The sequence below is a fragment of the Panthera onca genome, chromosome B1 (genome assembly GCF_046562875.1).
Source record: "Panthera onca isolate mPanOnc1 chromosome B1, mPanOnc1 haplotype 2, whole genome shotgun sequence".
In the NCBI taxonomy this organism is placed as follows: domain Eukaryota; kingdom Metazoa; phylum Chordata; class Mammalia; order Carnivora; family Felidae; genus Panthera; species Panthera onca.
The window spans coordinates 120,711,472-120,724,206 of NC_138342.1; the positions used below are offsets into that span (position 1 = coordinate 120,711,472).

The 12,735-nt window shown below is 35.6% G+C and overlaps 1 protein-coding gene across 14 annotated transcripts in view; it reads right to left on the bottom strand.

Moving 5' to 3' along the window:
• INPP4B (inositol polyphosphate-4-phosphatase type II B) overlaps positions 1-12,735 on the bottom strand; it is a 762,324-nt gene that overhangs the window by 98,652 nt on the left and 650,937 nt on the right. For all 14 annotated transcript variants that reach the window (XM_078445724.2, XM_078445723.2, XM_078445726.2 and 11 more), the window contains one exon: positions 9,128-9,287. In XM_078445724.2, coding sequence (XP_078301850.1) covers positions 9,128-9,287 — 160 coding nt within the window. The remainder of the gene's footprint in view (positions 1-9,127; positions 9,288-12,735) is intronic.

The window sequence follows — 12,735 nt, forward strand, 5'->3', positions numbered from 1 at the left end:
TCAGAGGCTGCAAAATAGTGGCCCATGGGCCAGTCGTATTTGGCCCTCAAAGGTATTTTATTTGGCCTTCCTCATATTTTAACAATTCTTCCAAGTCAAATATTGACCTTTAAAGAATTTTAATGTTTCATATAAAAATTCAGATTTACTTGAAAAATCAGAAGATATGGTAACTGTAGGTTCAGATTCCTTTGTGGGAAGGATTGGCTGGATCTGAGTGGTGGCCCTCTTTTTAGGATATATACTTCCTAGTTTGTCCCAGTGTCCAACCATCCAATTCATTTGACTCATTCATGTTACCCTATATGACAGCTGAGGGCCTTTGTACTTGAAGCCCTTGTAGAAAGTATGGCTGCAGAGAAAGACAGATACCATATGTTTTCACTCATATGTGGATCATGAGAAACTTACCAGAAGACCATGGGGGAGGGGAAGGAAAAAGAAAAGAGGTTAGAGAGGGAGGGAGCCAAAACATAAGAGACTCTTAAAAACTGAGAACAAACTGAGGGTTGATGGGGGGGTGGGAGAGAGGGGAAAGTGGGTGATAGGCATTGAGGAGGGCAACTGTTGGGATGAGCACTGGGTGTTGTATGGAGACAAATTTGGCAATAAATTTCATATTGAAAAAAAAGAAAGTATGGCTGCATAATTTGCAGAATTCAATGAAAAAATTAAAATGTGAGAGACCCCTGTTCAAAGAGAGAAAACAACCTTCCTCCTTTCTTCCTCAGTGGTATCTTTCTCAACCTGTCATGGTTGAGATTTTACTTACTCTTTTATGTCATACTCCCTTCGGCATGGTGACACATGTATGCAGAGTCTCAAAGGTATCCATCCTGACCCTAACTATCTCCACACCTGCACCCAGGCCCCTTGGTAGGTGATAATGGGGTCAGAAAGAGGTCACTGGGTTAGGAGAAGGATGAGGGAACTGGGCAGGCATTGGAGAACATGGGAGGCACAACTGTAGGTGAATCAAATCTCAAAGTTCCAGGCATGGCTTCCATTGCCCTATTGGACTTTATTTAAAACACAAAGATAAATTTTTAAGAAGGCAAGATGGTGACTACAGAGCATTAAACCCAGAGCAGATGGCCCTGCTGTGTTGGTGACCCTGTGCACTTGCAATGATCCCATGCTCATAAAACCAGCTCTGGCCTGAAGGACCAGAGAAGGTTCCTCAGAGGATGTGAAGTTTGAGATTGTGGAAAAGATATGGGCAAACCTTTGAAGGCCTAGCAGTGAAAAGTACAAAGTGAGGTCTCAAAAGAGTCCAGTGTGACTAGATTATGAAGGATGAGGTAAGATGAGGTGGAAGAAAATGACAAAGCATTATGAAGTGGCAAGTGTGGGTCTTGGAATTTAGGGCTTTGAAAGATCAGGAAAAATTTCAGCAAACAAGTATTAGATATGGCTGATATCTAACCATAAAGTAAGCCCATATGCAGAACTGCTCTTAAGATCTAAGGATTTCTTGCCAACAGTTATTCTGAGGACTCAGATTCTTTTTGACAAATTCAATCAGGAATCATTTTGCCTGGATTTGTATCCTTGCTCAGATACCTACCAGTTCTGTGATCTTTTAAGTATTGCTTAAGTTCTTCATCTATAAAATGGGGTAAAAATAGAACCTCCCCTACAAGCTTATTGTAAGGCGGAGGCAAGAATGTAAAGGCTTAGCAAGTGCTTGTCACATAAATATGAATGAAAGAAGGTTTAACAAGGTAATGTGATTATTTTCTCTCTTGATACCTTTGTTTGGTACCCAAGTTGCATGTGATTTTTACCCATTTGTGCTTCCTATTCCTCAGGTGAAGGCAATCTCTATGACCCACACCTCTGTAGTATGGATTTCCTTAATATTTTTCTCTTCCTTGTGTTCACACTTTATTTAATTTGATCTATCTACCTGGTAATGACTCTTAAATGCATATTTCCTCTTCTAAGTCTTTTATCTTGTATATTCTATCCTTGGAAAATCTCTGTGTATCTTCTTTTATTTTTATTCATTTTTAACTTTTTGCATTATTTTATTTATTTTTGAGAGAGAGAGACAGAGACAGAGACAGAGACAGAGAGTGTGAGCAGGGGAGGGGCAGAGAGAGAGGGAGACACAGAGTCCGAAGCAGGCTCCAGGCTCCAAGCTGTCAGCACAGAGCCTGACGTGGGATTTGAACCCATGAATGGTGAGATCATGACCTGAGCTGAAATCAGATGCTTAACTGACTGAGCCACCCAGGTGCCCCTCTGTGTATCTTCTTTTAAATGCTATTTGCTCACCCAAGATACTGTAAGAGCAGGGTTATGACAGCATGACACAGGGTAGATGCTCAACACATATATATTGAATTAATGAAAGTATCTTCTTTATTTTCCAGCTAACACAAATTTAGTGTGTCTCTTCCATAAATTTAATGACATGAACTATTTTATGTATAATTGTGTTAATTAATTAATGGTTCTAATCCTTAAGTATTTCAAATTTATTAGGCAGACAACTACTCTGGCCAACCAAAGATAAAATATAGGAAAGAGGGGCACCTGGGTGGCTCATTCGGTTAAGCATCCTACTTCAGCTCAGATCATGATCTCATGGTTCATGGGTATGAGCCCTGCTGTCAGCTCAGAACTCACTTTGGATCCTCTGTCTCCCATTCTCTCTGCCCTTCCCCCTCTCAGACACACACACACACACACACACACACACACACACACTCTCTCTCTCTCTCTCTCTCTCAAAATAAATGAATAAGCATTTAAGTATACACACACACACACATATGAAAGAGGTTTGCTAAAAAAAGTGATTTGCTAAAACCTTAGATTTGTCCCTCTTTGGAGGTTGTGGTACATTTTTTCAGATGACTAATCTTTGGCGTTAGGAAGCCATTGATAATTAGTGATAAATTACTGACAAATTCTTGGTAGTTACCAAACAATTGGGTTAACTGGAGGCAGGCAAAGATGAAGTAAAAGGCCTGGAGAAAAAGTGAATTCTCAGATCCCACTAGGAAATGTGAAATGCACCTTGTAAGCTAAAAGAAAATTAGGAAGCAGGAAAGGACATGTGTATCAGTGAGTGTAAAACTGTAATCGGTAGCATGTAGACTAATTCTGTGGTCTGCATGGACGTTTACCTCCTTTGTATGAGGAAGCAGTGATGACATGAAGCCAGCATGGTCTTGATGAGAAAAGTCACATCATAGGAACTTCATCTCCTTTTTGACAGGACTTACAGCTGGGCATATTAGAAAAAAGTTTTCAGAGACATAGAGTGGCCTTTCACAGGACATTTCATGGTAACCTTGTGGAAGACAGAGAAATGCAGGCATGCAACAACACGAATGGGAGAATATATCGCTGCTTGAACACACATCCCTAAACAGTTGTGATTAATAAGTGTACTTCAATGCATACACACACACACACACACACACACACACACACACACACACACACATACACATTTAGTGATGTGCCTCAAGGGTCTGTATTTATTTCTGTCTTGCCATCATTTTTATCTTTTACTTGTGTGAATGAACAGAAAATAGTTGTGAAATGTGAATAAAATAAACCTGAGTTGGACAGTAGATATGATGGATGAGAGAAATAGGTCTTTATTAGAGTATATTCAAAAGTGCAGCATCCTGCAGTCATGGGTTTGCACATCTGTCTCTTCAGGAGAATTGAGATAGACCGTGTCTTAATCTCCTTGTGCCCCTAGTATTTCATAATGTCTAGCACACAGTGGTGCTTAAAAACTACTTGAATCTTGAAAGCCTGAAGGATACGTCAAATTTACCGAGGTTTTTGGATAGCATTGGACACAGTAGTAAAATGCAGCTGTCAAAACAGTTAATGTGAACTTAGATATCATTAATAGAAAAATAGTATCTGAAAGTAGGAAAGTGGTCCTCCTGTGTTACTCTGTGTTGGATGCTATTCCTTTGAAAAATGACCAAGGAGTGGCAATTCAAAAAGGACATGAGGGTTGTTTTCAGGTAAGTTAGACTATAATGTGGAAAAAGGAAAGGAGATTTGTTCTTTTTGTTATACAGAATTAGACCTGGGCCGGTGGGTAAAATTAAAGGGAACATATTTAGATCAACATCTGGAGTATGCCATTCTAGAAAATAAAAAATGGTTTTCTATCAGTGGAGATGGGTACCACAGGCTACGTGAAAACTGGCAGAGATGCAATGCGTAAGCTTCTTAACACAATTTAGGAGGTTTAATTACATAATCTTTAAGGGCACATTAAAATCCAAGATTCTAATATTCACTGATTTTATCTGTGAGTCTTCAAATTGTTACAAAATTAAAGGCATGTGATCCCATGCATACAGTGGATGCTTGTAGATGCTTACAGTATGTTTAAGTTGGGGCGCCTGGGTGGCTCAGACGGTTAAGCATCCAACTCTTGGTTTTGCCTCAGGTCATGATCTCACAGTTTTGTGAGTTCAAGCCCCACAGTGGGAGATTGCTTGGGATTCTCTCTCTCTCCCTCTCTCTCTCTCTGTCACCTCCCCACTCACGCTGTCTCTGTCTCTCTAAAAATAAATAAATAAAATTAAAAAATAAGCATGTTAAAATGTAGGGAAGTACACAAAAATCTTGTTCATTAAGAAAAGCTATGAATATATATAAGCCATGTAGGTTTGGAAAGGTATTCCATTATTCATGTTCAGAATAGTAGAGAATGTTTTAGTTCTCTCAACACTATTTATATTAGCTCTGAAAAGAAATTTATGAAGTAAGATATATTGTAAAATCCTGGATCTAAAATAAACAAAAACCCTTTAAACCTCCAGATTTAAAACATTATTAAATAAATACACTGCAAAAGAAAAATGCACAACTTGAAACAATATCTGCAGGTTATAAACATTTAAAAAATGGGAAAAGGTAGCAACAAATCAGAGGACCATCTGTTTAAACTTGATATGTATATATGTATATGTACATATACATCATGATATGTATACATGATATGTATATATGTATATGTACATATGTATCATGATGTATATGTACATATACATATATGTACATCATGTACATCATGATGTGTATACATATACATATATACATATACACACACCAGCAAAACAAACATGAGTTACAGCTAAAATGTAAAAATAAAAGATGGTGATGAAGAGAGGGAAATATGTCATAGGGTTAACTTACCCTATGAGATTTCAAAATATATCTAAATATAAAACACAATAGTCAAAAACATATGAACAGAAGAAAAATTCCAGAAATTGATGAAAAATATATGCAGAATGTAATATAGAAAGAAAAAAAACCCAGAACAATAATAAATGATGTGGTAACAAATGCCTAACAGTATTTACGACATCACACATTTCAGTAAATTCTGGATGACGCAATCATTTACTGAATCAATTCATTTATTAATCATAAAAAGAAAAGAATGAAATGGTTTTTCCACCCCAGTGAGGAGCTGGGGATAAAACTGGGGCTGTTGAAGAAATGGATTTTACTACAAAAAATAATAGTTTGAAGTACAGAATTAAGCTATATGATGTCAAACATCACTAATAACTAGATAAATTACAATAAGTTACAAATACAGTTATAATAAATTGCAAATTACAATATGATGTTTTTCACCCAATGTAGCATGAGATCAGGGAAGGCTGTAGTTAAAAGGTGCTTGTAGATACTGCTGGTGAGAGTTTCTGTTGCTAAAGAGATACCTACCCACACACATTTGGTTTCTACATGCCATTTTCTAATAGAAGAAACCAGAGTTCCCTGGAAAATGGCTGAACCTAAGGCTGGGGCAGGGAAAATACAAATGAACCTAGAATACCTCATGGTGCCAGAGGGTAGGGGAGTGAGTAAGGGAAAGTAAGAGAGTCAGTATGAAAGAAAACAAGGGAGGAACTAGTCTGTGCACAGAAGAACATGTCAGAAGGCCACTGAAACCAACCTGAAAGAACTCCTAACAGCTAACTCCAGACAAGTTTGAGCCTGAAATAAATATTATAATATTATTAGATTATAAGCTAAATGATAAAATAAGCATTCATGAGTCCACACTGATATAAATAGAATTGTATAAATGAATACATGGGAGAGAAGGGATAACTCTTCCTTATAAAATAATTCCACTTCCAGCAATCTAACTTAGGGGGAAATGTAGAAGATGTAGTTGAAAACTTAAATGTTCAAAGATGCTTTATGTGTTAATATAATAATGATTAAATTTCTAAAATAGTGGTTTCTCTTTTGATGAATTAGTTTAGTGTCATAATCACATTTTTAGAAATGTTTCTCAAGAAATATTCATGATATAATAATAAGCAGGATATCAAGAAGTGCCTCTGTATTTACAATGCGTACTCCAGTTTGCTTACTGTGTGTGTGTGTGTGTGTGTGTGTGTGTGTGTGTGTAAACATAGGATATGTTCCAAATGTTTATGTCTGATTGAAATAAAATAGAAATTATACATAATCCTATTTGTTGTTCTTTGCAAATTTTCTAATTTATTATTTTTCTAATAAAATTTAAAACTACATATAAATTGGGGGTACATATAATTAGTGAATGTGTGTCTCAAATATCTGTATGTGAAATAATTTTGAGGGTAGTGTAGGTAAATGCATGACTTTAGGTTGTTTGCTTTATATTAGTTCAAAAAACCACCATTAATTTCTCTATTGCATTGCTTTATGTGACAAAAGCCAGGGTAGAAACTAAAAATGCTTTTTTCCTACCTTAACAGGAAGACTATAATGACAACAAGAAGTATTTTATTAATATATTATTATTATTATATAATAAACCAATATTATTATTACATAATTGATTGGGCTAATCAATCACAGTCCAACTATGCAGTACATTCATAAGTATTTTAAGTAAACTTGAGCACAGATTTATCTGTAAGACATCTATTTATACATGTTAAGCATCTTTTTTTATGTAGCACTATCCTCTGCAAAACATGCACTGTATTTGCAATTGTGTAACATGTTAAATGTAAACAAAATCTTTAACTTTGAAATTATTTGATGATACTGTATTAAATCATTATCAGACTAAAGTATATATTTTATTTTACACATTTAAAGTATCTTATTTCCTAAAATGTTTATAACATAAAAAAGTATGGATGAAATAAATATGGATAATAAGTTAAAGATAAAATAATTTAGAGGGCACTATGTTGTAATTTGACTCTAACCTTTCACAGAGCCAATCAAGTTGTGAGTTCTACATTGAGGGCAACTTCTATCTGGTGTTAGATTATACCCAAAGAATACTTCACATTCAAATGAAAGTGATTCATCTAGTCTTACCAAATATTTATCTGCCAAATATTTTTACTTCTGAAAATGTAATTTTGATCACACAGATATAATTTTCTGATAAAATACAAGATATGGATCATATATATATATATATATATATATATATATATATATATATAGTTTCAAATAATTTAGCACTCTGTTCTTATCAATGAGATGTTTCAGGGAACATCAAAATACATGTGGCAGAATTCAGTATCCCGCATTTTATTTCTAGTAAAAAAAAGTATTATGCCTAGGGGCATCTGGGTGGCTCAGTCGGTTAAGCATCCAACTTGGACTCAGGTCACGATCTCATGGTTTGTGAGTTCGGACCCCACATCAGGCTCTGTGCTGACAGCCCAGAGCCTGGAGCCTACCTCAGATTCTGTGTCTCCCTCTCTCTACCCCTTCCCCTGATCATGTTCTCTGTCTCTCTCAAAAATAAAAAAATATTAAAAAAATAAAAAAAAATTAACAAAAATATTATGCCTTGAAACCCATCAATGGACAGGAAAAGTCACTAAAATGGATTATACTTCTCACCTCATTTTCTGGAGCACAGTATTGTGTCTGGCTTACAGTTGATAGTCAATAAATGTTCAATTAAAGAAAATGGAAGTATACTACATCTTTATGACATAAGTTATGACATGCTTTCATTTTGATTCATGTAAAAGTTATGGAACTGACATGAATCTAACTGATATTAGATCCATTAACTAATAAAACTGATATTATTTAAAAAATAAAATCCGCATATATAGTTAAAACAAGTAGGTATGAACATAAAGAACATTGGCATAAACTTTCCCTTGTGTGAATCTTCTACTGAGGATGAAGACCATCGACAGTAAGAAAACTTTAGAAAGCCACAGTTTACAAACATAATTTAGAAATGGTTCTACTGTTAATCAAGTGATGAAAGATTGATGTTTCATATAATTAAACTCCTGATGAAAATGTGAGTAATGAAAAATCAGGAAAACAAATTGGGAAAAACATAAATTTAATTTTATAAGTATCCATATTTTCTAATGACTCATTTTCTTGAAAAGGAAATGTGGATTTCAGAGGAAGACAGCAGGGCAATACTGTTTATCCTCTCCAGATACTTAAGATACCAAAAGGGCTGGGGCAACCTGGCCCTTTTGTCAAAATTAATCAAATTAACAAAAAAAATTTTGATATAAAAGCCGTGTATAGGGACACAACCATAATTAAATTTTTGATTATCATATTTGCTAGTCAAAGTTGTAGTAAGTCATACTTTTGAAAGTATCTATGTATGTGCTGTGTGTATACACAGATATATACACCTAGACGTGTATGCATGTGTAAGCATGTGTGTATACATGTATCCATGAAAACCTAGACTTAAGGCAAAAAGTATTTTTTCATACTGCATTCTTTTCAGGAACCATTATGAGATACTGTGTCCTGATGTCCCTAGAAGTTTCTCGGAGTTTTAAGAGCAGATGCTTGTTTTGCTTCCTAATAAAAATTTGGAGGAATGTGTCAAAATAGATTAAACTATGTCAGAGTCTTTAAAAGAAAACACTGTTCTTTCAAGGAGGTTTTTATGTAGCAAAAGAAAACAAGTGAGCATTGCTAGCAGTTCTGAAAACACAACTGAGATGCAATTTGATAAATAGCCTTCTATCATCTAAGCCAGAGCAGTGGAAAAGCACGCTATCAGCACTTTCATCAAAGGCTCTATTGACTCTTCTTTTTCTATCTCATTTTATCATGACTTTCTCATTTTGTTTACTCAGTCAGTGATTGGGAAAAAATGACTCCTTACCCCTTGGACGAGTTATGATGGAGTCCACTAGAGAAGGGTCCTCTTCTCCATCTTGGCTGCCATCGCCACCGCCTTCACTGCCACCATCTCTTTCAATCAGTTTATCCACCATGGCAATAATGCAGTTCAGGCTCTTCCCCACATTGGCCCACACCCTATCCTGAAAAGAGCATGAGCATCACTACACAAGTTTATTGCAAATACAAGGTGAGGCAAAATCTGACGAATCCACATTAGAGAAGCATGGGAGGAGCAATCATTAGAATGCAGATGGAGGGATTAGTTCTAATACTCCCATTAATTTGGCCAGACTATGAATATACAAGAAATCTGTTTTCCCTTAATAAAGCAACACTTAAGTGCTATAGATTTTTATTTACTTCATTATTTTTTCTCTGTCATAAAGCAATGATGAATTACTATACAATATTAATCCATAACTGAGCACAACCTATGATATTTTAAACTGTACATACCTATATTCTTTATCAACACTTAGGAAGAAAGGAAAAACACAACAATATTGTTAAATAATAATCATTTGTCTTCAAAATTCTTGTTTTTCCTCTGTATTGTGATAACATACATAACATTGTTTACCATTTAACCATTTTTAAGTATACAGTTCACTGGCATTAAGCACATTCACATTATTATACAACCGTCACTGTTTTCCATCTCTAGAATTTTTCATCTTCCCAACTGAAACTTTGTACCCTTTAAAAGTGAACTCCCCACCCTTCTCCCCCCAGCCGTTGGCAACCATCACTGTACTTTCTGTCTGTATGAATTTGAAAGCTCTAGATAATAGAAATTCTTAAAGTGTGGTGTTCACATCACCTCTACCAGAATGACCTAGAGAATTAAAATGCATATCCTTCGCGCCCACCAAGTTGATCAGAACTACTGGAAAGAAGGCACCCTAAACTGAAATTTTGACAAGCTCCTCAGGTGCTTGTAACCACACTAGGTCTGAGAACTTCTACATGCTACAGCCATGTAATACGTTACTTTGGTTGATTTATTTCTTGGAAACAGCCCCAAACACTAGGGGACCTCCTTGTCACCAATCTTACCAATTCTGATTAGCATCTGCTTTGGTTTAGGGCAATTCATGACACTGAATTCTGTGATTTATAAAAATTGTTATTTCTTTCTTTTTCTCTTTTAAAATTATATTTAAAGTTTACTTATTTATTTTGAGAGAGAGAGAGAGAGAGAGAGAGAACACATAAGCAGGGGAGGGGCAGAGAGAGAAAGGGAAAGAGAATCTCAAGCAGGCTCTGGACTATCAAGCACAGAGCTCAATATGGGGCTTGAAATCACATACCATGAGATCATGATCTGAGCTGAGGTCAAGAGTGGGAAGCTTAACCAACTGTGCAACCCAGGAGCTCCAAAAGTTATTTCTTAATAAACATTTTAAACATAGTTGTCATCATGGTAGGCTCTCATCTGTAGCTTCCTTTCTTGCTCCTTTCGCCACATCATTTAGATGGAGTCACTGACTCCACATCTGTGATGGTTAATTTAATGTCAACTTGATTGAATCACAAGATGTCCAGATAATTAGCTAAACATTATTTATGGGTGTGAATATATAATTATAGTACTTTTTTGTTAGTTTTTCTAGTTAATTTTGCTGGTTTATAAACAGATAAACTAATTTGGGGTAAGATAAATCTAGGAAAAAAGAACTATAGTTGAGTTTAGATTATTCGATGGTTATCTTGTAAAGACTAAGTTGAATAACATAATAAACAAATATGGGGGTTTACAGGTATGCATACTATAGGTGGTGGGGAAAAGTAGAACATTCAAAGTTAAAAAGGTAAGTTTGAGGTCCACCTGTAAGTGACATGCTACCTAGGGAAAACTGCCTCATTTCTGGGGAACCACAGTTGGTTCATCTACACTTTAGAATAATAATTCTTGCCCTGCCTACCTCACCATGGTGCAGTGGGAGCCAAATAATATAGTCTCTATGAAAGTGCTTGGAAAATTATTATAATTTGGAAAAATGACATCCTATTTTGCTGGCTTTCCTAAATGAATCAAGCTTGCTTTTCATCATTTTGTAATCCTGAGTGTGAGATATGCTATTAATCATAAATAATCAGAATAAAATCTCCGCTCAGGGCATATTTATTCTACCGAAAATTAAAAGCACTTTCCCTCTAAGGGAAACTAAGACACCAATCACATCTATAAAATGCTTTATCCCTGCTTATTGTCTGAGAAAAGGAGATGGTGTAATCCCTGAGTTATGACCCAGGAGATCTAAAGAAGCTCACTTTTTCCGGGATGAAATGTAGGGAAACCTAAGCAAGCTGAGGTCCTGACATCACTTATTTGGGATTTGGTGAGAAGCTTACATTCCAGACTGCAATAACAAACCTAATGGAACTCATTCTGAATATGTCTTAATCACTGCCAAGGACTGCATCTTTAAAGCTATTAAATTGAAAAATGAAACAACTCTTTGGCTAACACTGGGAATAAACTCTGTTATTAAGGGGAAAAAAGGGAAAGGATTATTCTTAATTATCCAGATTAGCTTTGCACATGAGATAAATTTCAACTCTCTTTCTGTTGTCAATGTTGAGAAGAACTTTATATTTTGATCAAAAATCAAAATAAGATTGCATGCTATCTTTCTTATATAAAGTAATATAAGGAGTTAACCAACTTCTTTTGATTACATCTCCAAGAGCCTGAATATAAGAATATATAAAAGGATAATTTTACATACTAAAACTATATGTTCTTCCTTTATACTCACCTTGGGTTATAGGATTATATTCACCGAAAAGGTAATATTTATGGCCAGTAGAGAGATCTTTATTGGCATGAGGTGCAGAGTGAAGCATGTTCACTGAAGGAGACCAACAACCATATAGTAAAAGGTTAGGTGGTAAACAGTAGAACAACATTGAAGTCATGAAATACTTAGAGGACACTCAAGCTGGGAGTGAGAAATTGAGCAGTTTCTTATGCAAGACCAATACACGATTCATACATAGTCAAAATTTTTTTTTTTTTTTTATTGAAGACACACTCAGCAGCAGCCCCTAAGTAGATTCATCCTGGTCTTTATCTTTTGGAGAGGAGATCCTGCCCAGCTGGTAGGGAGAGAATGCTGAGCTTTGACAGTCACTTCTTTTTCCTTTATGGCATCTACAAAGTAGATTAAAGTTATGGATTTACACTGCTGTCTCTAATACTAGTCCAAGAGTTGTTTGAGGGTTGTGTCTTCACTGTATTGCACAGGGCATGGAGGAAAGGCAGAGAGAGAGAAGGAGCAAAGAAGAGAGGAGAAGAGAGATGACTCCAACCCAGAGGCAGATTGAGGCTGTTATTTATTTTCATCTGGTATAATGAAATGAGCTAATTTACCTTCCAAACTACCACATTAGATCAACATTATGGACTTCGTCTTTAGAGATGAGGAGACTTTAGGAAAGAGATGTTGGATAACATGCAACATTAAAATGGTATATAACTAAATTAGAAATTCTATTTGATTTCAAAGACTTGATTCTTCCCCTATGATTTCCCACAGAACTGTGGTATACAGTAGGAATTCTTTGTGAGATTACAAAAACTCT